Raw genomic sequence first — 26,823 nt, 5'->3', positions numbered from 1 at the left:
CAAAAAGTGTGAACAGCTGGAGGCCCTCAATATGAAGCTCGTCTGTTCCCTTGATGAGGTAATAACATGCTGACTTCCGTTCCTGCACAGGAGACTAACTTTGACATTTAGATACTGTTTAAATGTTTCTACATGGACCAGACCAGAGGGTGAGGACCTAGGTGGGGCAATGAGTTCTAGGAAGATCTTCTGGGCTGATGTTCTTGCTGCTTTAGGTAGGATGTGCATATGTGTGGAATGACCCACACACCACCACATGTTGCTTGTCTGAACCTCTGCTCAAGTCTCCCACCAGGAGTCTTCTATAGGTCTGGGCTTGCAGAAGTAGAATCCAAGGCTTGGCAGTGAACACTGGCCAGGAAACAGTGACCTAGAGCCAGAGCACTGGAATAGAAGCTACTCTGGGGCTCTCATGATGTCTTTCCCTCTCTATACTGTCATGCTGGCAAAGCAGGCTGATGTCCAAGAGGATTTAGAGAGTTCTAAGTTGACCCCTAGTCTCAGGGAGGTTGTGGGAAGTGGCTGCCCTTTGCACCTCTACTTAACCTAGTATAGAAAAGAAGGGCCCTTTGTGGCTCGCTCTAGCCTGGGATAGCTTACTTGGGGCAGTTTCTCTTCTAGACTCAAGAGAATGCTGTGCTGATGTGCACGTCAACTACGGGCAATTTTCAATGTCTCTGGAGGGCTGCCGTGTCTGTGGATTCTGTGATGGAAGCATTGCTGCTGAGTGCTCTTGCAGAATGCACTGTGTTTTGGGGAGTTGGGATCCTGTTAAAGTCCCTAGGACACCAAGATGTCCCCTTACAGATCTGTGTCTTGTGTGGGGAAGACTCTTCTTCGTCTATGACTTTTAAAATTGTGTACTCTGGCTGGTGAACTTCCTGACCACATTTTGTGCAGATACAGGAAGAGCCCCGCTTCACACCTGCCTTTCTGCAGGTAGACCATGAGCGAGATGTTCAGAACTACCTGCACTGCCTAATGAAGGCCCTCCATGGCTCTGAAACATTGCCTAATGTTGCTGCCCTGTTGTCCTGTAGGTGGTCTTCCTGGAAGAACAGAACAAGGCCCTGGAGACCGCATGGGAGCTGCTCCAGCAGCAGGGCCCTGAATTCTATCACTAGCACCGACAGCCGTGACTCTCTTTTTGAGAGTGTCATCAACTCTCAGCTTGACTTGGATAACATTGTTTTGGAGAGGTGCTAACAGGATTCTGATGTGAGGAATGTGCAGGGCACAGGGCGAGTGACAAGCGGGAGTGGGAAGATGGTGTAGGCTACCCCTCCCAGAGTCTTTCCTGACCACAGTGCAATGGCGTTCCCTATCCTGTCTCCCCTCCCTTACCTTCATGGGGACAGTTGGATTCATCAGGTTCCTGTCCCTTTCCTTCTCCAAGCTTAGATGCTGTCTAGACATAGAGTTTGTTGCAAGATATTAGAGCTGAGGCACTTCCTCACGAGCCAGGTCGAGGAAGACCCTGGGTCTAGGATATGAAAGACTCTAAGGCAACTCTTGGGATGGTAACGTGCAGATCTGAGGGTTATATCTGGGACTGGGGATGGTGGTGGGGCGTTTCCTGGAATGTGGAACTTCAGTGCTAAAATGGGTACAGTTTTTCTGGGCAGACCTGTGTGACTGGGTCCCCTTACTACTACAGAAGCAGTAAAGAAGAGGCACTCACTTGAAAGGTCAGGCTGGGTGGGTGTCTTAGTTAGGGTTTACTGCTGTGAACAGACACCATGATCAAGGCAACTCTTAAAAGGACAACATTCAACTGGGGCTGGCTTACAGGTTCAGAGGTTTAGTCCATTGTCATGACAGCATCTAGTCAGGCATGGCACTCTGGAGGAGCTGAGAGTTTTACATCTTCATCTAAAGGCTGCTAGCAGAATACTCACTTTCAGGCAGCTAGGATGAGGGTCTTAAAGCCCACACTCACAGTGACACCCCTACTCCAACAAGGCCTCAAACATACTCCAACAGGGCCATACCTTCCTGGGCCGAGCATATACAAACCATCACAGTGGGGGACAGAGAACAGTGGTGTTTTCAACTACCTCAAAACTAAGCCAGGGAAAATAGAGTTGATGGCGGTGTGTGGTGATGCACACTTTCAAACCCAGCACTTGGGGGCCAGAGACAGTTCAAGGTCAGCCTGTGATACAACTGGGAGATCCTGTCTCAACAACCAACCAACCAACCAAAAAAAAAAAAAACCCTGAACAAACAAACATACAAAAAGCAGAATTGTTGACATTGAAGGAACCATTTTGTGAGTCGCATCAACTTTCTGTATGGAGTGAACAGCTTAGGTCACTAGAATGGCTCATAGTTTCCTCAAGTGCACAGCTATCATGGTGACTGCTGATCTCCCTAGACCTGCTGGCTCTTTAATTATAGTTCAGTGAGGTAGATTCCAGTGTGTGATTGCTGTTTTATCTTCCCCACAGCTTTGGTCAACAGCAGCAGCAGCAGCAGCAGCAGCAGCTTGGCCTTGGTGAGAGATTATGGAAGTAGCTTTGGTGTTGGACGTGACACAGGAAGTGATGTTCGCCTGACAAGCAGCAGTGACAGTAGATTTGGCAGTGGGTTTGGTGGTGGTGATTTTAGTGGTGTCAGCAACTTTGCCCATGGCTCTGAGGGTGGACATGGAGTGTGTGGTGAATGTGTCAGCTCAGGCAGCAGTGGAGATGGTAGTCACAATCCTTCCCAGCCCTCCAGAGACTGCTCCAAATAAAGAGCCTCCAGTATCCCAGCCACCCCAAAGTACCCCTCTTCACCTACTCTCCCCTAAATCAGCATCACCCCCCAGTAGCCTATGCTCTTCCCAAGAGAGAACTTCCTTAGGGCTGGAAGACTGGCAGCCCTAGCTCTTCCAGTGGATCCCTGGTGGAGCCCCATGTAAGGATTACAAGCGTCTCTCTCCCTGGTGCCAGTCTGTGTCTGTGATTGCTCTGGTGTGACATCTCAGCTGCCATGTTTCCCTTACCATAGTCCCTCTCTATGTGAAGTGTCCTCTCTCTCGATGGGAGTGATGGATATTTATACACAGTTCCTGGCCCATCTGTTCTGTTGTCAATAAAGGACATTGTGCCTTAACACTAACTAGCTCTGCAAGCATTCTCCGCACCCTTCTGAAGTGGAAATTTCTGGATAGTTGGAGACTCAGTTGTGTTTCACTGTGATGTTTTTTTCTGGAAACAGTCTTATGAGAGGTTGTTTTGATGAAGCAGACACATGGGGGGGGGATGTTTTGCTAAGAACAGTCACGTGGTTTTCCTGGAGGCAGCCTGGAAAAGGGGCGTGTGATGCTTTGTTATCAGAAAGAGCAGATGCTTGAGAGAACATGTGATGTTTGGAAAGGATATAGACATAGCCCAACGGACAGCGGCTGACGCTGGGTGGTACTGGTATACCTTGCCATTCTTTGCTGGTTATCTTTGGGTTTTGCTGACTCTGGTCTTCTTTGCTGATGATGCTGGGTGGTATTGGTACACCTTGCCATTCTTTCCTGGTCATCCTTTGTCGTGACTTCATAGAGAGCAAAAAACTTCTGGTGGTGTTCTGGCAGCTTCTTGCCACGTGCGCAGACTCAGGCTGATCGGCAGAGCCTTGTGGTTTCTTCTGGATTGACCTGTTGTTGCTGATTCGTGAATGGTGTTTGCGAGTGGATCGAGCTGCCACTACTGATTCGTGTGGACTGAACTGCTGATATCCTGACAACACAGACTGGAATTACTCCAAAGAACTATTTCTAAACAGGTCCACATTCTCCTTTGCCCTATTAACCTTTCCTTTCCACTACCACTGGTGGGCGATGGGGTAGAAGGGCTGTTAAAACATTTAAGAACCCTTATTAAAAGTAGGTTTTGAAAAATCTAAGCTGACTCCCTTCTCCCCAGGGACCTATCTGGTCCCCTCTTTGGGCTTTCCACTTTTGCCTCTTCCACTGGGCTCTGTGGTATTGAGCAACTACAGGACTCTAGCTCTGAACCAAGGCATTGACTTACCATGCAACGAAATGCCCCAGAGCTCAGTAATTTACTCTTGGAGCCCTGTGACGGAGAGGTTGTGTGCCCTCAGTTGCTTCTCAGAGGAAAGTTGGGTCATATAGACATCCCTTTTCCACTGCTGATTTCATTTGTGGGGACTAGGAAGTTCTTGGAGAAAGTATTTCTTCACAGGATGCTGGTCTCCCTTGCAGCTGACATCCTGAAAGTTTGTCCCCCATAAAGTTGCTTGGGATGGACAGAAAACAGCTTAGCCACAAGCTCCACCATGAGCACAGGCACTGGCACACTCTGTGATAAAGAGTTCCACACCTGGGGAAGGTTCTCTCTTGGGAGAACATGTTGGAAGTCCAGTAGAGTCCTGTGGCAAAGGAAACCTGCTAGCACTCCTCAGCCCCAATGCCTGCTCCACAGTCCCTTCCTGGGACAGTGCTCAGGACACCCCACAGAGTACCTTTCTGAGCGTGGACTGCGTGTAATCAGGGATCGGGGAGAACATAGCTGTGAAGGTTCTGCCATCCAGACCTCTGCCCTGTACCAAGATGGCCTGGTCAAGTTTCACTTGGTCACTGAAGTGCTGTCTGGAAGGTCACGTGCACATCGGGAGGGACTTAGGAGCAAGGATTCCAAAGCCTTCACTCTTCTCTTTTAAACTGACAGGTGGACCAGGCTCTCTTGGTATCCTGAGTCCAGGCTCCTACTTCTATCAGATTGACTGGGTGAGAGAGCTCTATCCCTGAGATTTCACTGGCTCCATCTGTCATGACCTGCTGCCTGGGCACTCAGAGCACAGAGACCACAGACAGAAATACTTAGTTAAGCTGGGCCAGGGGACTGATGCTTCCTCCTTAAGAAATAGAGGGTATCTCAGGGATGAAAAAATGCCAATTAAACAAAGAAACCTGGAGGGATCCAGCTTCCGACTCTATTTCATTCACCTTCTAGAAAGATGGGTGTTCTTGGGTTTCTGAGTTGGGAATGCTATTTCTCTGGATGATGTCCCTCTGTGGAAAGGGCAGGAGACAAGTGAGATGCCCCAGTGTCTGACCTAGTAAAGTGTTGGCACTGTAGGCACATGCCAGGTTGGTGATGATGGCAGCTTCATGGTACACAGGGTTATTACCTGTAAATCCCTTGCTTCCTACGGTTGGTACTCACACGCTTACTCTGGCGCTGGGAGGAATTCTTGAGTTGTGCTGGTGAGCAATGGTCAGATATAGCCTTCTCTAATTTTGCTAGGTTAATAACAAAACTGTAGACAGCTACTTGAGCGAGATGATTTTAGGTTGTGATAAGGATTCGGAGAAAAGGAATTAGGAGCCCAGCGGAAGAAATGACAGGGCTGATAATGGATTGAGTGGGTCCGAGAGCAGTGAGCTTTCGGGTGATGATATTTGCCCAGGCAAGGGTGGGTGGGTAGGGTTGGTATGGGGGCGAGTTCCTGGATAGACAGGCTAGAGCTATTCATGAGATAGTTAGAGGAAGTGTCTGGGTGGTAGTTGGAAATATGTGTCTTGAGAGGGCCACCAGATTGGAGAGACTCTTGTGGGCGTCATTGATATTTGGAAGACAAGGGTAGTTTTGGTAGCCACAGGGACTGATGGGTTCATTCAGAGAAGACAGAAAAAAGGGGCTCAGGTGAGATTTACAGAGCCTGACGTGTAGAGTCACAGCGAGGAGGGCTGCCAACCAGGTTACAGAGAGGCTCAGGTTTTCTGGAATGCTGCACGAGATGTTAAGGGGCTTCTAAAATGTCTCCAAGAAAAATTCAGAATCAGCTTAGCCTTCCTTGGGATAGTGTCCAGGGCAAGCCTCCTACCCAGAGAGTGGCCTCTGCCATTGCTGGTCCTTTCTGGACTCTAGGCTATGATCCCTGCATTTGCTCCTCTTGATGGTGTTTATAAGAAGCCCCGTTGTATAGGTAGCCTCTAGGAGTGGTGTAGGAAGCCCAGAAGTGTGACAAATAGGACAATTTCTTAGAGGTGTCATTGTCTCAGGGGAATGGCCATGACAGGTGACATGAGACCAAGGAAGCAAATGCCACGATAGCCCATGCATTATCAGCGCCACCCTGCCTACTCTAACCCAGGCTGAAGGTAGTCACAGGGACCTGCCGAACTTTAGCCTTCATTCCTTCTTCTCCTTTCCCTTAAAGAGTGGCCATTCTATGCTGGCTTTTCAAGGGTTCTTAGGCTGCTGGGCTTCAGCTTGATCTTTGTGTATGAGACTTGCCTGGCATTATCCCAAGGAAGGCTAAGCTGGTTCTGAGTTGTTTTCTTGGAGCCACTTTAGAAGCCCCTCGACATCTCGTGTAGAAGCACGCCAGAAAGCCTGGACCTCTCTGTAACCCGGTTGACGGTCCTCTTCATCTTTCTTACCAGAATTTTCATTCTTCAAATAGGTGGGGCCAAGGCTTGCTTGTGTGCAGTGACTGGATGACTGGACTCTCACCAGGAGCAAGACAAGAGCAATCAATTTCTACCCGTGATTCTCTCTGTCTGATAGCTCCCCCTTCACCTCACTCTGGGCGAGGGTGTACCAACAAGCTCTTTTGTTCTAGGAACTGGTGATTTACTGTTTCACTCCTCCCTTGACACTGGGGTGTTTGTAGATTCCCTTCTCTCTCTTGCTGGGATGCAGGCCTTGGGCCAGAGCAAACATCAACAGTGCCGATAACACACACACACACACACACACACACACACACACACACACACCCAACAGATCAGAGAGCAGCTATATCTTCTGTAGACTGCCTCAACCTCCCGGTGCTCATGAGGGTGTGCATGTCAAGTTTGGGGGTAATTTGGAGTAGATCTCTGCATCCCTGTTTGGCTGAAGCTGGGTAGGATTTCTGTCAGCCAGTCATCAGAAATCTTACCTGGTGGGTCTTAGGCCATTCCTCTCTGCCTCCTTAGCCCAATGTTTTTCTCTCTCTGCTGACAAAGGCCACGTATGGGGACACCTTGTGGTAACAATGTGATGGCAGAGAAGACTCAGTTCTGGAAACACATTTTCATGTATTTTTGTGTGGTTTTTGTCTATACTCCTTATAAGCCCTTTTAACATATACCCTGGCTAAGGGCAAGCTAATCACCTGAACTGGTTGTGTCTCCTAGAAGCTGTGGTTGAGCATCTGTTACGCTTGGAAGTCTGTCCCAGCTGAACTGTTACAGCTCCATCAGTGAGGCAGGAAACATGGCTCTGCATGTCACTAATGCTGTGGTTTGCAAGGAATGTGAGTCCCCTCCCCCAGCAAAGGGTGATGTCTAGAGGTGTTTCATTTGCTATAAGTGATATGTAAAAGGCTTAGTGCCCCTGTAGAGATAATGTGAGAGGGCAGCAGCCTCACTGCTGGGGAGCCTGCTCTGCACAGGTAAGAACTCACCTCAGCATCCCCGCCCCCCAGGTGGAGGGACAATGCTACAGTTGAGCTGAACAGAGACCTTTCTGCGTTTGAAAGAACTTTTTGCTTTTGTTTATTTGTGTATGCATGTATTTATCTTGACTGAATCTCACTTATATGGCCCTTACTGGCCCAAAACTTACTATGTAACTCAGGTTGTCCTTAACATCACTACAGAGCCCAGGGACCCCCAAATTTGCAGGCAATTTTCCTGCCTATGACTCCTGATTTCTGGGATTATAGGTGTGAACCACCACGTCCAGCTCATGAGAACTGTTGTAAAATGGAAATCCTCATTAAAAATTTTATTATTGATTGATTGATTGATTGATTGTGTGTACGTACCTGCATGACTTTATGTGTAGTACATGTATGCAGGCCAGAAGAAGGTATTGGATCCCTTGGAAATGGATTTATAGGTGGTTGTGAGCTACCTGACTTGGGTGTTGGGAACTAATTGTGTGTGTGTGTGTGTGTGTGTGTGTGTGTGCATGCCATGGAGGCCAGAGGAACTGGGTTGTCTGGAATTGGAGTTACAGATGGTTGATGTGGGTGCTGGAAACTAAATCTGGCACTCTTAACCCTGGAGCCAACTCTTCAGTCTCCTTATATAGGGACATTATCTGATGTTCCTCACAGGCTGGTACATACAGTGTGGGACCTCACCAGACAGATGAGATGGAAAGGGGGGATCATCAAGGCAGCTGTTGTCCTGACATTTAACAAAAAACAGTGGATGCAGCGACTGATCTTTGTAGGTGTGGTAATTACAGTGCTTAGGGAGCCTGATGGGTAGTGGCAGACTTGGGCCTTAAATCCTGTCCTTCTAACCACTGTGCTATGCTGCTAAACAGGCTGGCTGAATCCTTATGGGGTCACCTGGTATGTTCTGTAACTCTGGAATGTGGGGCTAACATGAACTGAGGAGCCATAAATCAAACCTGAGGTTCATCTGTCCAAGGAGAGGGGGGTACCTTCACAGGAAAGATTAATGCATGTACGCGCACGTGTATACGTGTGTGTGTGTGTGTGTGTGTGTGTGTGTGTGTGTGTGTGTACCTTGACGATGATGGATGGCTTTCTGTGTTACCACAGAGGCATCCACGAGGTTTAAAACCATTTTCATGAACACAGGTTGATGCTTCGAGACAAATCCAGCTGTCACGTTCCATGAGTGCATTCTTTAGATGTCAAAGTGGATTTTTTTTCACAAAAATAATATATTTGGACTTGCTGAAGTTTGTATAGACAAAAAAGGCTCCGTGAATTTACCTCTGGCCTTGCAAGTGGATAACTTGATTAAACTCTTGGGTTAGGGAGCTAGTTGGTTCAAGCAACTTAATTAACCTCATGTCTTTTTCTGTAAGATGAGATTGAAATTCTGGCCTCGCACAGTTTTATGATAAATAGAAATTATTCTTGTAAATAACCTAAGGCGATACTTTGTACACAGCAGAAACTCAATCCATGCTAGCCATTTTCTTATATTACTTAAAAATTTTTTAATTTCTATTTTGTGTATGAGTGTTCCCTCCTGCATATATGTATATGCACCATGGGTGTCTAGAGCTCTTGGAGACCAGATGAGGGCATTGGATCCCCTGAACTGGAGTCAGAGATGATTGTAGTCACCACGTGGGGGCTGGGAGCTGAACTTGGGTCCTCTGCAAAGGCAACAAGTACTCTTCACTGCGGAGCCGTGTCTTCAGCCACTATTTATGTAGTCTTTGCACAGAATAACGGTTTGATAGGAATAAAGATTTGATTGTTTTTCCTTTTGGGTCAGTGTCAAGTAGCCTAGACTGGTCTGGAAATCACCACGTATCTGAGGCAACCAGAACTCTGAATCTCCCAGCACTGGGGTCACACGTGTGTGTCATCTGTCATAACTGGTTTTAGGTAGCACTGGGATTCAACTCAGGCAAGCTTCTACATACAAGTTATACCTCCAACTCCATCTCCAGGGGTGAAGATTTGAAAAGGAAAATTACTTTTTACTAAAACATCATCATCTTTTTTTTTTTTTTTTTAATTTCTGGGAAGTGTATAGTGCTCAATGAATCTCCATCGGTCAATGGATTACTCCAGAGACCGGTGATGGGAAGCCGGGTTGGCTGGATGTGGAATTATGTCCCTCCCAATAGAAACATTATGGTTCCTTGCAACTTATTGTGAAAATTATCATGGAGTTAAAATTCTGTCTGTCTGTCTGTGTGTCTCTCCTTGAGACAGGTATCTAGGTATTCAGTGTAGCCCCAGGTTTTCCCAGAGCATGTTGTAGCCCAGGCTGACTTTGAACCCCTGATTTTCCTGTCTCAGTCTTCCCAGTGCCAGGCCCATTCCACCATGTCCAGTTCACAGATTTCAATGTTTCCTTGGCCTGAAGCTGGGCTGCTCTCAGAACTCTTCCTTTTTGGCCCCCAAACTGACAGTTTCTAGGAGGGCTTCTTACTGAGATCATGGTCACGTAGGCCTGCCATGTTTTGAGCACCTGCCCTGTGTAAAGGTTTTCTGCTTTTGCCTTTGAGAGTTCCCCTGTAATCTATGAGATTGCTGTGCCAACTCCGACTTGGTAGATGGAAAATTGAGGTACAGGGGGCAGAGTAACTTGCCATACACCACACAGAGACTAGAAAGGCTGAAACTGTAACCCAGACCTCTCTACTCATAAGACATCTACATTTCTTACTCCTTTGAGGAGAGAAGAGATGGAGGAGAAGCAGCCAGCTGAGTTCTAGGAAAGCCAGCCTGCTGTGGCTTTTGGAAAGACCCAACACCTTGTGTAGCTGGAGAGATGAACAAGGACAGGAGCTGGTTCTCAGAGATCACATCCATTTTCCATGTCCCAGTGTCTTTCTGCCTGCTTTGTACAGCCAACCTTTGGTGGCTGTGAGCTTCCTTCCTGTTCTCTCCTGGGACATGGTGTCACTGTCTTTACCCCCTTGCCTGGCGCAGGTCTGCCAAACTTAACCATCTCGGATGGGTGACAGACTGGTGTTTCCCTAGTACACGGAATACCATGCTAAGGTGGACTGAGGAGCTCTGATTAAATAAAGGGCAAAGGTTTGGTTCCCGATGAAGCTCTGAGGGTGGCTTAATAGGTGAATGGGTTGGTTCATGGGCATTATTATAATTCCAAGGAGCTACCGAATTTTCATTCCTCAAATTTGCTTGACCGTAGAACCTCTTAACAAAGTCCATCTTAGGGATTCAGGTCTGTCCTAGATAAGCCCTGGGAGCAATCCAAGAATCAGGCAAAGATTCTGGGTGAGTTCAAGTATGAAGCCCTCATTAATAGAAATTATAAGTGCTACCACCTGAGGCTTAGTAAGGAGAGATTTATTGTGGTTGGACCTGTGTTGCTTCTTAAACCTCTAGCCACAAAGCTCAGGTGAGCTCGCTTCGCTTAGTGTCAGCACATGTTTTTACTAGTGGTTGGTTAAATAATTTCAGAATTGATACATTTTTATTTCAACAAAGTATCAAGGAGGGAAAAATGTTAATTTTAATTCAGAGGTATTATTCTCAGAGAAACAGTTCCACTCCTCCCTCCCCTTCCTGACCCCCACCCTTTTTCATCTCCTCCTCTTCTGAAATGGAACCATGGCTCTGACATGTAAAGATAACCCTGTTCCCCCCCCCCCCGAGAACCTCCCTTTCAGCAGGCGCTGGGTGGAGAGGCCTGCCTTCTCATCTTGACCTAGAGCTAATAACTACCTTCTTACTCTTCCGCCCTCAATTATCCTGACACCTCTTAAGCCTCTGCACGGCAGGGGAATACCAGAGAACAATTTGGTTAAAAACAATAACTACATGGGAATAATCTGCCCCTGTTTTATGGGTGGAGAGTAAGACTCCAGCGTGCTCAGCTCCATCATAATCTTCTTACAGAAGATTTTGGCATGTGAGGGATTAGAACTCAGGCTGCCGGCAATAGTGCAGGTATCCAGACACACCCCCACCAGATCCCACAAATAAGGAAACCAGTGTCAAGCATGTCGGTCAGGATAGTCTTGGCAATTTCACTGAGCTATTGGATAAACAATCCTAGCTTGTCAGGCAAGGCGATGATGCACTGGCAGGCCTGAGAAGCACGTATCGGGAGATCCCAGTTCATCACAGGCTCCTGTGATCTGCCCTTTGTCTTCCTCCATCACTCCTTTGGCATGCATCCTGGTGGCTGCAATGGTCACACTTAATGGGGCCGACACATGTTCCTTCTGTGCTGGGTTCCCGGAAGGGGGAGGGCATTGGATGTTCTACTATCAGTATGAAGAAAAACCTTAGGCAGGAGGATGGCAACTTCAAAGGCTACCTAGGCTACAGAGTGAGTTCACAGATGTAGAGAGAATGGATGCATCCCGTCAATTAAAAAGCCTATGACCTATGGCTTAGGCAGGAAGGAGAATGTGGGACACTGGGAGGCAGAAAGGATTCTGGGATAGAGCCAGGTGCAGTGCAGGAAGATTCACCGGGAAAATATGAGGAGATGGAGGCATGGCACTGAGCACAGGTAACCAGCTACATGGCAGAATGTAGGTTAAAATAAATGGGTTACCATAAGTTATGATTCTAGTCAGAGAAGAGCCTAGATACATGGTCAGGGTATTTATAAATGTATTTTGAATTTGTGTTCGAGAGCACCCCTCATCCCATGATGTTTGGATATTACTATTGGTCTGGCTCTCAGGGCTTCAGGTGTGTGTCAATGATCACTATCTGGACCCCTTCCTGTGTCTCCCAATCCTCCATCTTCCTTGCTGATCAGAATCTCCCTCTCTCCCTCTCTCCTTCCTCTAGTTGGCAGACATCCGGCCCTAGTTATCCTCTATTCTGCCAAGCCATTGGGTGACCAGCATTTATTGACAATGCAGAGAATAAATAGTAAGAATTGTTTATACAAACCTGAGATAGGAGATTCTTGGCTTAAGCATTACAATGCCATGTCCAGATTGAAACAAGATATGGGGGCCAAGAAGTCGGCAGCGGAGTAACACGAGGGTAGATTTTAGACAGTGTACAAATACATCATGCCTACACACAGTCACCTTGGGTAATCTGATGAGACACTGTCTTAAGATTCTCACTGACCCCTCAGTGGTTCAGTCGTCTGACATGTATCATCAGTACCCTAGGTTCTGTTCCCAGGTCCCATCCCTAAACCTGAATATGTGTTATTGGAAATTATTCAGTATAAACTACAGAAAGAAATCTCACAATTGTGGTGTTTCTTTTATAAATAAGGAAAGAAATATCAAGTACCCTGTCCAGGGTCATTACATGGGTAGGGGTAGAAAAAAGATTTGAACTCTGCTCTTCCAAATTCCATGATATCAGACGGGCTTTCTATTTCTGTCAGACTGCTTGGGAGGCATTTTATCATGATCAAAGGAATTTTAATTTTGTTACATGCTGTGGGACTCACCACACATCAGTGAGGAAGGCAGGTGTTTGACAGATCAGAACAGACTTCCTGTGTTGAATTGTGGTCCAGGGTTACCTAGGCCAGCCACATCTGATGTAGGTCTTCTGTATTCCAGCCAGCTTTCTGGTCATTCTTGGTTTTCTTTCCTGTTCTCACCCTTTGATGAGATAACTTAGTTAGAGCACAAAGTTATCTTAACAGTCAGGGCAGAGCATAACAAATCCCTTCCATGTCCCTGGAGGATTCTAACAGCAGCTGATCCTACACTGTTTATCATGTGTCCAGCTCTACACAAAACATTTAAAGATGATGACATTTACTCATTTAAGGTTTGTGTACGTGCAGGCAGGTGGGGATGCCAGAAGATCACTTGCGGAAGCTGGTTTGCCCAGGGCTTGAACTCGGATCATCAAGCTTGGCAGCAAGCTCCTTTAGATGCTGAGCCACCGTGCTAGTCTCCACATCAAACAGTTTATGTTCAACTTGTTTAAAGCTCACAACGGCCCCGTGAAGTAGCTGCCATTATTAGCCTCATTTTATAGTAGACAGAACTGGACACTAAGTAAATTTCCTTAGATTAAGGAGCCAACGAGAAGCGAAGCTGGAACCCAACCAGGCAGATGATCACATGTGAGTTTCGGAGCACAGGAGTGAGGACTGTTGGCAGGGTCCTTGACCTCTACCCTTCTGTCTTCCAATCAGTCTTCTGCTTGTTATCAAACCATCTTGCAGGCAGTCCAGACAGCTCTTTTATGGTGAATCCAGAGTCCGACTCTCCTGCTGTGTCCTGCCTTGTAAGTCTTGTGTGGGGCTAACACCTGGAAAGCCTGGCTGTCCCACATGTGTGGTGGCTGGGTGTGAAGGTGAGCTGGCCTGTGTGTGGGGAGACAGAGGAGTTCCTGGAAGTTAGGAGAGCCATTCTTCTATGTGCCTGTTCTGCCACCAAGGCTCTTCTATCTCCCTACCCTTGGCCCAGATGGAACTAGATCTGAATTTAGATTTTAAGTTGGAGATTGTCACCCCACATGGGGGTTCAGTAGCTGAATATGAGGGTCATGAAAAATTTGGCAATAAAAGGTTTCTGAAAGCACAATGACAAAAAAAGTAGCTAAAAGCCAAACCCTAAATGAGTCTGGGCTGTTTCTTGCAGTGTCCCCTGTGCTGCATGGTGGCCTTCACTGCAGTTGAGCTTGGGCTATTTCTTGCAGTGTCCCCTGTGCTGCATGGTGGCCTTCACTGTGGCTTCACTTCTGAGCACATCATGAGTATGTTGCATCATGCATACTGTCTTGCCACACAACACCAAAGGATGCAGCCCAAAGCTCTTTGGCTCTGACTCAAGGCTCCTGTATGTCACAGTTTTCAATGTTTTGTCTTACACACAAGGTTTTCTGCATTTATAGAAACATAACTGTTGCATTATGGAAAACAAATACTTTAAATATTTCCTTACCTCCATTGAGTTTATTGTTAGGTTGTGTAATGTCAAAATGTTTGATTTTGAGAACTCATGTTTGAGTTGCTGAAATGAGCTTCATTAAGTATGTTCACTGACTTTTGGTTTGAGATGAGGGTAGAATTGCCAACAGTTTCTGAAATGGTTCTAAATTTATGCCTGCCATTTTGTATTCAGTATTTATGTGAAGAGGTGGTCTCAGCATTGATGATTATAAAAATCAAAATGCCACTTAATTCAAAAAATGTTGAAGATGCTCTCTCTGTATCCTGCCATGTCAAATGTTTAGCCAAGATCTCTCCCCCTCTCTCTCTCTCTCTCTCCATATATATATATATATATATATATATATATATATATATATATAATGTCCATCTCATTAGTATGCAAATTTTCTTCTCTCTTTAACACATGGTAAAATTATACATACACTAAACAATCGTTTTAAAACTAAATTTCTTCAAGATTTATCAGTAAAGGGTTGATTTGTGTATCTATCTTTATACTTTGGGCCATGTAAACTGCAAGTAGAAAAGGTTCAAGACATTTAAGCCCAGATAAAGGCTTCCTAAATGAACTGGATACAAAGGATTCCTAGGGGGTGCTTGCTAAACGAACAGACACTCAAACTCTTTTGCATACTTTCATCAGAGACAGGTGTGGGAATAGGTCTAGTTATTTGTAATCCTAGACCTCAAGTTGTGAGTCAGTTGACACTTTTTTGGTGTGTTACTCTGGTGTGCTAGGATCTGGAGAGCCAGAATGGCTGCAGCCAAGCCTTTCCACAGAGAAATGCAGAGCCTAGAGGGATAATGGCATAGGAACAGAAGGGGATACTGGCTAGACCAGACAGCAGAATGGAAAGGAGAGCCCAATACTTTGTTGCAACTAAAGTGTACTGTAGCAAGTCTTTTGCTACTTTGTGTGTTCTTCTTTTGTCCACCTTTTAACACTTTTCTTCACCCTTCTCCTATGCTTTCAACCCCCAACACTAGATAGCAGAGAAAAAAAAAAGGACAGAAGGGATAGGGGATAGGGGGACAATGTTATCCTTAGAATACTGACTATTGATTAGGGGCATCATGTTCCGTGGTGCAAGTTTGATCTTTGCTCTCAGGATATCTAACTTCTTCTTGTTGTTTCTTTGTGCACAACAAGTTAACTGTGACCAACAGCAATCAACAGCAACTAGCCACCAACCTACCCACAGCAACCAACAAACTACCTCTTGGGGCCGTAGCATTTATACATCCTCAGAGAACTCTCCAGAATTTCCAACATCACCCCGTTGTAGAAACTATCTGCTGATGGCCTGCTAGAGCCTGAGGCGAATCAAAATCGCCTGTTGTGGACAATATGAAGCAGCCCCATATTCCATACCTGGGATTAAGATGAAAACACATTCTTATAATATTTCTGTGTTTCTTAAGGAAACCAAACTGCCAAAATTGTCACTACAGTGTACCCATAATTCTTATCTCAGGAGGAGTGAAGTCCTTGAACTGACTCTACTACCCAGAGGAACTCTGTATTCTGTCCTGTCATGCTTCTGGATCTAGGAACCACCTGCCATTAGGATGGTGAGGGCAGATCTACTCTGAGACATTCCATTTCCCCAGCCTCACATTTCTTGGCTTTGAATCATGATCTTCTATTCCTCAGGAACTAGACACTTTGGCTTTATTTAGTTTCTCACAGCTAACACATCTCACTTTAAACTCTGGGTCTGCTTAGATGGGAGCCTTTGACTACAGAGGTAGCAGACTGGATCCCATGTCAATGCATTCGTTTTTCATGGTCAGTTCCTCTCTAAGTGCTCTCTGAAACACAGGGCACAGGCATTATGCCACGAGAAGGCAGTGTCTGGCAATGAGAGAAACAGCTTGGGCACTATGGGAGGTGCCACAGGACCTGGCTCATAACAAATTGTTCAATGAATTTAGGCCTGGGATTCAGTTCCCTGGAAGAGGTTGACCAGTTCTAATGGCCCTTGTCATGGAGATCAAGGGCCCCTTAATCCCTTAGGGTCTAGAGCCAGCTCATCTTGCTGTAATGGGTTCTGCTTAACTCTCAAAAATTCTTGAGGAAATCACATGTTGGGAGGGAGGAGAGAGCTCAGCCTTTTGTCAACTGAGGCAAGTTTGGGTGATTAAGCTAAGAAAGCAAAGCCATTTTGGCCCAGAGGATTATCTTTGAGGTGTGCTGAGAACCAAGAAGTAACTTGTTGCCTGTGAGGCAAACCAAACCCGAGATGACTCTCAGGTAATTGCCTACCTCTCCTTCTGCCAAGTCAAGCAGCCTGGGATATAAAGGCCAGCTTCCCCTGCAATCCCCATCCTCTCCTCAGCCCTTTGCTCTGCTAAGTTATTGCTAGCTCACTGCCACACTCCTCACCATGAGCAGACAAGCCTGCAAGAAATCCTTCAGTTGTGGGAGCCAGGGCTTCTCTGGCCACTCAGCTGTGGTATCTGGCAGCAGCAGGAGCAGCTGTGTGGCTCGCTCTGGGGCAGCCAGTGGAGGGGCTTCTGGGTTCCGGAGTGGAGCAGGTAGCCTTGGCAGTCACAGCCTCTACAGCCTGGGTGGCAGCAAGAGTATTTCTATCAGCGTGGCGGCTGGTGGCTCCCGGGCTGGTAGCTTCAGTGGGGGGCGTAGCAGCTGTGGCAGTGGCTTTGGAAGTGGCTATGGAGGTAGCTTTGGTGGTAGTAGAGGAATGGGAGCTGGCTTTGGGGGGACTTCTGGATTTGGGGGAGCTGGTGGCTTTGGTAGGCCTGGTAGCTTTGGCCCTGGTAGCTGCCCTGGGGGAATCCAGGAAGTGACTATCAACCAGAGCCTCCTGCAGCCCCTCAATGTAGAGATTGACCCCCAGATTGGGCAAGTGAAGGCCCAGGAGCGTGAACAGATCAAGACCCTCAACAACAAGTTTGCTTCCTTCATCGACAAGGTAAGGGCAAGGCCTAGAGGCATTGTGGGTATTTGGACTCCTAGGGCTTGGTTTATGAAGTTGCCAGGGGGATGTCTGGTCCTGTGATATTCTGTTTCCAGGATACTGAGAACACCTTTCTTGTTCTTTCTCCCCTGTTATTCTAGCTGTGGAAGGAGAGAAGGGTTCTGGTCTTAATTTCCCTGTAGTGCTCAGATGAGGGGCTTAAGTCTGCTTTAGTTCTGAAGAATTTAGCCGCAAACCCAGAAACAGCTTACTTTCTCTTTGACAAATACTACTCAACACTTTCAGCTAGCAGCTAAGTAACCTTGCGCACATCTTGGGATGGCTTCTCTGTATCTTCAACTGCATCTTACCTAGCCAGAGATATTATGCTCCTGCCAGTGGTAAGTCAAACTGTGCATGATGGGGCAGAGTAAGGCATTCTGGGTCCAACGCAGAGAGAGATGAGCCCAGGATTTGGAGTGAACCTTGGTCAGTTGGATTATGAATCTCTTAGGATTCACTGGCTATTTTTACTACCTTCATGGAGGTGAAAGAAGCTTGTATGTAAAGACCAGTTAGAAGTCATTTTAGTCACACTGACCCACTCTGGCTTTATTTTGAAGGATCCTGACAGACATGGGTAGTCCTGGGTTTGGCTGTTCATTTTGCCACTCTGTATGCACCTCACCTTTGGTGACTTCATGCTGTCCAGGCGGTTGTAATGGTTAAGGGACACAGAACATATGAAAACAGAAGGTATACAAAGTACTCCACACACGCCAGCTCTCCCTTTTCTTTCTTCTTTTTTTTGTCGTTGTGAATCACTTTATTGCTCTGTTTTTTCATTTTCTTTTTCTTTCTTTCTTTCTTTCTTTCTTTTTTTTTTTTTTTCGAGACAGGGTTTCTCTGTATAGCCCTGGCAATCCTGGAACTCACTTTGTAGACCAGGCTGGCCTTGAACTCAGAAACTGCCTGCCTTTGCCTCCCGAGTGCTGGGATTAAAGGCGTGTGCCACCACGCCTGGCTCTGTTTTCTCAAATTTTATTTATTTATTTATTTATTTTTACACTCCATATTTTATCTGCTCCCCCCCCCGTCCATCCTCTGACTGTTCCACATCCCATACCTTCTCCCCACCCACTGTCTCCATGTGGATGTTCCCACTCCCACCCCACCTGACCTCAAAATTCTCTGGGGACTCCAGTCTCTTACTCTAGAAGACCCAACAAGCAGCTGAAAGAGTCAGAGGCAGATATTTGCACACAACCAATGGACAGAAGCAGCTGACCCCTGTTATTGAATTAGGGGAGCTTGAAAGAAGCTGAGAGGAAGGGCGACTCTGTAGGAGGACCAGCAGTCTCAATTAATCTGGACCCCCAAGATCTCTCAAACACTGGACCATCAAACAGGCAGCCCACACCAGCTGATATGAGGCCCCCAACACATATACAGTAGAGGAACTGCCGGGTCTGTGTTCATTCAGAGACGATGCACCTAACCCTCAGCTTTCCCTTTCCTAATCCACATCTTCTTCAAAGTCTGAAGCACAGAGGCCGCCATGGATTGAAGAACTGGGTCTGCTCCCCACTTTCTACCCTTTGCCACGAGCCAGGCGAAAAGCCTTACCTTCCGCTCTTCATGCAGGTGCGCTTCCTGGAGCAGCAGAACAAGGTCCTGGAGACCAAGTGGGAGCTGCTGCAGCAGCAGACCACACGCTCTGGCTCAGGCCCCCAGAGCCTGGAACCTTTCTTTGAATCCTACATCAGCTGCCTGCGCAAGCAGTTAGATACACTTCTGGGGGCGAAGGGGAGCCTGGAGGGAGAGCTGAAGAGCATGCAAGACCTGGTAGAAGACTTCAAAAAGAAGTAAGGGTCCTCATGAGGGTGGCTTTCCTCCTTTTGAATTTTCAAACAGGTCTTTAGTTAGCATTTTCCAATAGGTTTATTGAGTGAAGTCTGGCCAGGTAGAAGCTGGGCAAGTGGGGACTCATGCTTATGGGGCCGAAATTTACATATTTTTAAGTGTCTAGCAGGTTCCCCTCCTACATCAGCTCACATGAGCAAGAGGGTTTCCTGAGAACTCTATAGGAATCACCTAGGAAGGTTATCAAAAGGGGCACACCCCTGTGTTCCAGTTGCTGCTATTTTGAAGCAGTGGGTTTGGGTCAGGGCTGGGTCTGAATGCTTCCTGGGCCCTGGTCCAGGGCTATACTGTGCAAATTCACTCAGCATGCCTGGTCTCTTGATTCCACAGCTTCACTCTGCCTCCTCCTCCTTATGGTTCCAAGTTTGAGTTCACACCTGAGATCTGTGAGAAGTGAACAGGGACTCCTGAGGTTGGAGGGAGCTCTAGACATCCCCAGGAGTCAGGACCCACATAGAGGGATAACCTGCTCCTGGGAGTTCTTTCTTCCACCACTGTACAAAAGAGTGTCACCTGCTTGGTGACAGGCTCCAGGCAGGGCTGTGGGAATTCAAGAGCTAGACTAGAGCTTGCTTTCCAGCTTGTGTAAGTGAAACCATGGCAGTACACCTGAGCTTTTCCTGTATGTATGTATGTATGTATGTATGTATGTATGTATGTATGTGGCCCTCATCTTTTCCACCTTTGTATTTTATATATGGGTATTTTGTCTGCACTGACATCTGCATACTGGAAGAGGGCATTGGATCTTGTGAGTCTATGGTTATAGCTAGTTTTGAGCTACCTCATGGGTGCTGGGAATTGACCCCAGGACCCCAGGAAGAATAGCCAGTATGTTTAGCTGCTGAGCCATTTCTCTATTTCTGAAATCACTGTCTTAACCTGTGGCTCTGTCTGTCCAGGTATGAAGAGGAGATCAACAGGCGTACTGCTGCAGAGAATGAATTTGTAGGGCTGAAGAAGGTGAGTAAGCCTTTGGGTAGACCCAGAATCCCTTTGTCTCCCACAGAGAAAGCTGAGTACTGCTTACTTCTTTCCATACATTCTTAGGAAATGTTTGAAGGAAGAGGTTCATCTTTAAACCCTATTGTAGCTAGCAAGCTAGTTAGTAATGTGAACTAATGAATATTTATACATAGCATTAATCAAATGTTTTTTTTTTAGTCTACACCATACCCTACTTTGTTTCTGTTCTTTTTAAAAGGTAAAGTGAGAAGTTACATTTGAAAGGGCCAGGAGAGGGACAAGGGGGAGAGAGAGAGAGAGAGAGAGAGAGAGAGAGAGAGAGAGAGAGAGAGAGAGAGAGAGAGAGAGAGAGAGAGAGCGCTCAGAGAGAGGCTTGGGTAGGAGGGAACAGGGGCCATTCTCTGGTTTTTCTTTCTTTCAGGATGTGGATGGAGCTTTCATGAACAAAGTGGACCTGCAGGCTAAAGTGGACAGTCTGACAGATGAAATCAACTTTCTGAGGACTCTCTATGACATGGTGACTCTTTAGTTTGCTGCTAGAGACTGCCCACCAGTAACTTCACAAGCACAATGTTAGGGAACAGACAGCAAACCCACAAAACCAGCCACCGGGCTCCCACTCAGCTCTGCCCCACTCAGGGAATGTTCCCTTTGCTCTTCCCACCTGCAGCATCTGGGCCCCTCTTCTCCCTAAGCTCCACAGTCCCCGATTACAGTCACCTACTAAATGATAGCCTCTGCCCTGTGCTCCATGGAGAAACCACACTTGGGCTCATGAGCTGGTGTTTACAGGCAGATACATTGCTCATCTTTGCAGTTTGCCCTTTTCTTTTATCCCCTTTGCTGGCACACTGTAGGCTGTAGCATGACCTGAAATAAAAGCTTAATTTTCTACTGCCCCATTATTTAGCTCTGTTCTCAGGCATCTCTGCTATTGGAGAAGCTCCGGCATCATTTGGGATCATGTTCCCCGTAGGAGCTGTCCCAGATGCAGAGTCATGTCAGTGACACATCTGTGGTCCTGTCCATGGACAACAATCGCTGCCTGGACCTGGACAGCATCATCGCTGAGGTCAAGGCCCAGTATGAGGACATTGCCCAGAAGAGTAAGGCTGAGGCTGAGGCCCTGTATCAGACCAAGGTAGGCCCCTTGCATTTATCTTTAAGCTGCTTAAGCTCTGATTGCCCACACTTTACAAGGCTGTGCTAATCCTCTGTCTCTCCCTTGTCAGCTTGGGGAGTTACAGACCACAGCTGGCAGGCATGGTGACGACCTGAGGAGCACCAAGAGCGAGATCATGGATCTCAACAGGATGATCCAGAGACTTCGAGCGGAGATTGAGAATGTCAAGAAGCAGGTGTGGCTAGGCTCCTTGGAGTGAAGGCTTGGAGCCTGGGAGAGAGGAGGCAGCAGCTGAGCTCCTCTGAACAATGTTTTCTCCATTCTATGGTAGAGTCACAGCCTCTAGGAACCTCTGCTTCAGTTGTTTCTCTGCAGGCTGGGCTGCTTGGAATGTCAGTACCTAGGAGAGAGGGCTGCATACTCTGATCTGCACAGCTAATCTGACAACTGCAGGGTTGACCTTAAGCACTCAGCTGCACGGTATAGGGAGGTCCCCCCCCCCTTACATAAACCCAGTGGCTTCTTTGTATCACTGGAATGAGACATAACCCCAGTGGCTTCTTTGTATCACTGGAATGAGACATAGCCCCAGTGGCTTTTTTGTATCTTTGGAATGAGGCATAACCCCAGTGGCTTCTTTGTATCACTGGAATGAGATGGTCAGGGAAGGGAGTTTTTCTTTTAAACGGTCTTGAAAAAGAGATCAAAGGCTAATCAGACCACTGTTACTGTGCCAGCTTAGGAAAGCAGATGTGTTTCTTTTCTTGATGAGTCATGAATTGGTCTTTAATGGACTCAGGATGAATTATCCAAATTGCAACATCAGCCTGACTTGTGAACTTGAGCCTCCAGGAGATGGAAGGAGGAGTGATGGGTGAAGAGATCCCTTCCTGTGAACCATCCCGTGTTTGTGTAGTAGACCTATACTAACTTCATCTTTTACTCTCTGCCCCAGAACACCAACATGCAGACATCCATTGCAGAGGCTGAACAGCGTGGTGAGCGGGCCCTCAAGGATGCAGATACCAAACTCCAAGACTTGCAGGTTGCTCTGCAGAAGGCCAAGGAGGACATGGCCCGGCTGCTGAAGGAGTACCAGGAGCTCATGAATGTCAAGCTGGCCCTGGATGTGGAGATCGCCACCTACAGGAAGCTACTGGAGGGCGAGGAGTGCAGGTGGGGCCCTTGGAGTCAGCATTCTCCAAGTGTAATTCTAGTGTGACCTGTAATATCAAACAAAGGAATACATAATAACAGGAGAGGACAGGTTGGAGAGACAGCAGCAGAGGAAGCGATTAAGTCCACTGGTTTTCATCAGTTACCATATCTAATTATCTAATTTATCACAGGCACAATATTGAATCACAAACTTCTATTCATAAATGTGGTAGGAAGAGCACTTTGATGCTGTAACAAAAGTTATAGGTCAGGACTGTCACCTGGAACTTTCCAGTGTGAAAATAGTGCACACCAGGCTGTCTGATCCAATAACCATTAGCCTCTCTTCCCTCCTCCCCTCCCTCCCTCTAACTATCATTCCTTCTCTTTCCCACCCCCCATTGCTTTTTTGGGATGGGAGTCTCACTCTGCAGCAACTCCTGAACCTTTCACCTCAGCCCCCTGAGTGCCTGGATTCCTGGCTATGCATCAATGCCTGGCTCCTTCCAGTGTTTGAAATGGATGTAGTATAACTTGGGGACCAGAGTTTTACACATTAAATCTACTTTGCATAGCTTCATGTGGCTAGTGGCCACCATATTGGAAATTTGGTACAAACAGTTTGTCAAACCTGATTGCTAGAGCTGAGTGTGTATGGGGAAAAGGCATGATGCTTACATACCCCTGAAAAATAACACAGCATAAAGTGTCAGGTAAAGGCTTAATGATGGGACTCCACATGTGAGGGCGGTGTCAAGAGACAAGGGTCATTCTACTGACCCCTGACTCATGCACCCTCGTTCAGAGCCTTTGCCCTCAGTCAGATCACAGTGTGATCGAGGAAGGAGAGACCTATCCTGGGAGGAGAAGGATCTTTGTTGAGTCTCTGTGGGGGAACAGTAAAGATGAGTCAATTGAGAGTCATGTGATGATAAGGGAGTGGTCACCACAGCGAGCACTGTGGCTGGGGACGCATGAACATTCCATGTCTACTCAGCTATGCCTGCTCCATGAACAAGCCTAAGGCCCAGGGAGATGGTCATTGGGAGTGGAATTTCAAATACAGCACACACCGTGGGTTAGCATCTCATATTTTCTCCACAATCACTACTATTACTGCTGCCCTAAGCCCCATGTCACCCCAAGCCTCACTGGGGAAGGCTTCCTGGAAGAGGAAAGTTGAGGAAATAAAGGGAGGGCTGGGAAGAGGGGGAGGGGAAGGGCATACAAGATAGAGATCATCTCTGGCCAGAGGTGAGGGAGGCTAATCCGGCAGGAGGTGGCAGTTTGCCTGGAACAGGTCTTCAAGGTGAAGGGTGGGAAGAGGCAGACATAGAGTGTGGTAGTCAGAGGTGCGGAGAGTAATTGCAATCACCGGCCCCCTTCTCTGGGGAACATATTGATGGGAACAACCCTGGACTAACCTTTCCCTTCTCTGGGGCTTGACCCCTAGGAGGGCAGATGGGAGGAGGTGGTGCCCAAGGTTATAAGCCCTCAGTTCTTTGTCTGTTGACACACTGGAGAAATAACTCTCTCCCTCTGTCTTTCCAGGTTATCTGGGGTGTTTCAGAATGCTGTGAGCATTTGTAAGTAGCACATTCAAGAACCTTCCCCCAGGGGCTGGAGACGGCTCAGTGGGCACAGTCCCTTGTGTAAGCATGAGGGTCTGAGTTTGAATTCTCCATCACGGACTTAAAAGTTGGGTGTGGCATTATGCCTAGACCTGAGTATTGTGGTTGAGGGGCTGGATCCTGGGAACCATCCTTGCTAAAATGATAAGCTTCAGGTTTGGTGGGAGATCCCATTTCAGGGAAATAATTTGGAGACTGACATTCTTTTTACACGTGTGCGCACGGGCACATGTATCTTGCCCAGTTCACTCAAGGCATCCCTGTGATATCAGCCACTTCCCAGCTATAGCCCCGTGCTGTGCCCTTCATGTAAAATGTGATCCAGCTCTCTAAACCTTCCGATTGTGGGGTGTGCCCTAGGTTGGAGAAACAGAAATTTTTACGAACACCAGTTCCTGTTCTTGGCTAGGGCACTAAAGAGCCAAGTTCGCTTGTTAATTTCAAGCGAACACCTCAGGGTATGTCGGAAGTTATGCAGCAGAGCAGGGCAGGGCTGAGACAGTCAGCCTCCCCAAGCCTTTCTCCTGAACTTTCTGTTTCCCTGTAGCGGTGGTCAGCAATGTTACCAGCACAAGCAGCAGCGGAGGCTTCCGAGGGACCGGTGGCAGTAACTTCAGAGGGGATAGCAGTGGCAGAAGCGGTGGCAGCAGCAGCAGCAGCAGAGGCAGCAGTGGGAGCAGACTTGGCAGTGGAGGCAGCATCTCTGTGAGCCAGCAGAGAATGGGCTTTAACTCTGGTGGCAGCCAGACCTCAGTAGGCAGCAGCTACAAGTCTGGCAGAGGAGGCAGCAGCAGTGTTCAGTTCTCTCAGACCACCAGCTCCAGCCAGCAACGCTCCAAGTGATCTTCAGGGGCAAAGCATCCGCACCCTCCTGCTTTCCCGGCCTCAGCCTGTAGTGGCATCTGCTTCCAACTTCTTGGCATCAACAGGTGCACAGTTCAACCCTGCTTTAACTCAAGTTCCTTGGAGAAGGGGCCGAACTTTTTTGCCTCTATATCTTTAAGTCTTCTCTTAGGTCAGGGTGGTCCAACTACTAGTCTGGGATGATGGCGCTCCTGGAGAAGAGCCTGTGATGAATCTGAAATGTGGTCAGCAGTACCAGAGGCTAGGCCTTCCCGAGCTTTCTAGTCTAGCCTAGTCCATTCTGTCCATCTGTCACTCACAGGTGAATAGGTCAAGGTTTCCAAACTGTTGGTTCTCATGGGACTCTCCTGACAGCTGGCTCATCTATTCCCTTAAAACCTCCTGAGCTCTGGGTCTTTTGCTTATGAAAAGTCATATTCTCTTTTCTCAATAAATTTGCAGTGTGCTTCATAGACTGGTGTTTGCCTTTTATTCAAGGACTCATGGATCATAAGATTCAAGAGTAGAGTAAAATTAGGTCCTCTAGAAAACTAGAAGTAGGTATAAAGGACACTGAGTTGATATGGTTTCAACTCTGCTCATCTACTTGGGCTCTTGGGATAGGTGTACACAGAGCACTCATTTTGTTAAAGTGGGGACTCTTCCCCACCTTCAGGAAGCACATCCCACTGCCCCCCCCAGCCTCTGAGCAGGAATTCATGCTACTGGCTTGCACACAAGGGAATCTTGTTTCATCCCCACTACAGTAGACAGAGTAAATTCTGTCTGTGAATGGAACTCCTGGGGCCTCAAGCAGCCGACACACAACATCCTCTTTACCCTGAGCAGGTTCTGAGTCACAAGGTTAAACAAGGCAAAGAGCCTACTGTGGGCTGGGGGTGTAGTTAGGTGACAGAACACTTCATTCTATTCACTGAGCAGTGTGCTCACTTTGGAGTGTCCCACAGGGTCCTGCATAGGAATTGGGGAACCCACGGGAGGGTTGGTATCCAATTAAAGGAATAAATAGAGACAAATTCATAGAACAAGATCCCCTTTCCCAACCTAAAAGAAGATGGGGTATGGCCATGCTCCCAGTAGGACAGACTTGAAAACAGATTCCCTTGTAAAATGTTGTAAGGAGAGACGGTGGAGGGAGGTACTGAAAGGTTGGAAGGTGCTGGAAAATGTGAGAGAGAGAGAGAGAGAGAGAGTGTGTGTGTGTGTGTGTGTGTGTGTGTGTGTGTGTGTGTGTAGGGGAAGCCTGGATAAGACCAGAAAAGAAAAACAGTCCAGGAAGGGCAAACCCCAGACCAAACCCCAGGAGACACAGCTGAGACAACATGCCCATGGAGCCACACCACAAGGGCTTCCAGAGTGATGGGTTGTGTCTGAGGCTGAGCTAGGCACTGCGAGGGTAAGATCATTCTAAGTCTAGGGAGACCGACAATCCATCCTGATCAGGGGCTGGGATGGTGGTTTGTTCTAAGTCTGGGGAGGCTGACAGCCCACACTGAGATTCTTTGGTCTTGTAGAACCTTTCAGATCCACCCCCCCCCAAGGGCAGCTTTTCATTGGTGATGGCAGTGAGGGTGTGTGAGTCTTTCTATACTTGTGTGGCATGGGCAGAGGGTAAGAGGAGCCTTCCCAGGTGCCCTAGGGAACTCCATCAATTGTCTTCAGCCCTTAGTGGTAACTGGCCCCTTTATTTTCCAGTTTCCAGCCTTCTCCATCCCCTCTCAAAGTTTTCTACACTGTGAAAAACATGCACACAACAACATGCCCAAGATTCCACCAAGTAAAAAGCAAACGTCTTTTCTTACTACTTTAGCATGGTGACATTCTTCTGCATTTATATCCATGTGCTGTGTAGTTAAGGCCACTGCAGTGAAACTTTCCTTTCCTCAGGAAAGGGAGAGGTTCATAAGATGCAGGTAGCTCATGACACTTAGGCAA

The 26,823-nt window shown here is 47.3% G+C and overlaps 1 protein-coding gene across 1 annotated transcript; it reads left to right on the top strand.

The window, feature by feature from the left end:
• Positions 1-16,631: 16,631 nt before the first annotated feature.
• Positions 16,632-25,339, top strand: LOC110311041 (keratin, type II cytoskeletal 2 oral). The gene is made up of 9 exons (XM_021184275.1): positions 16,632-17,238; positions 18,868-19,088; positions 20,049-20,109; positions 20,534-20,629; positions 21,089-21,253; positions 21,345-21,470; positions 22,191-22,411; positions 23,945-23,979; positions 24,572-25,339. Exons 1-9 carry the CDS (start codon positions 16,693-16,695, stop codon positions 24,865-24,867), a joined length of 1,767 nt encoding a protein of 588 aa, XP_021039934.1. The 5' UTR covers positions 16,632-16,692; the 3' UTR covers positions 24,868-25,339.
• Positions 25,340-26,823: the final 1,484 nt, after the last annotated feature.

The sequence above is a fragment of the Mus caroli genome, chromosome 15 (genome assembly GCF_900094665.2).
Source record: "Mus caroli chromosome 15, CAROLI_EIJ_v1.1, whole genome shotgun sequence".
Lineage (NCBI taxonomy): Eukaryota > Metazoa > Chordata > Mammalia > Rodentia > Muridae > Mus > Mus caroli.
The sequence above is the reverse complement of the archived record's forward strand: the minus strand, read 5'-3'. Positions and strand labels throughout refer to the sequence as shown.

Coding starts and splice junctions, on each gene's coding strand:
- LOC110311041 (XM_021184275.1), top strand. CDS start 16,693: ATGAGCAGACAAGCCTGCAAGAAATCCTTCAGTTGTGGGAGCCAGGGC. Junction 17,239..18,867: donor TTGCTTCCTTCATCGACAAG/GTAAGGGCAAGG, acceptor CTCTTCATGCAG/GTGCGCTTCCTGGAGCAGCA. Junction 20,110..20,533: donor AATTTGTAGGGCTGAAGAAG/GTGAGTAAGCCT, acceptor TCTTTCTTTCAG/GATGTGGATGGAGCTTTCAT.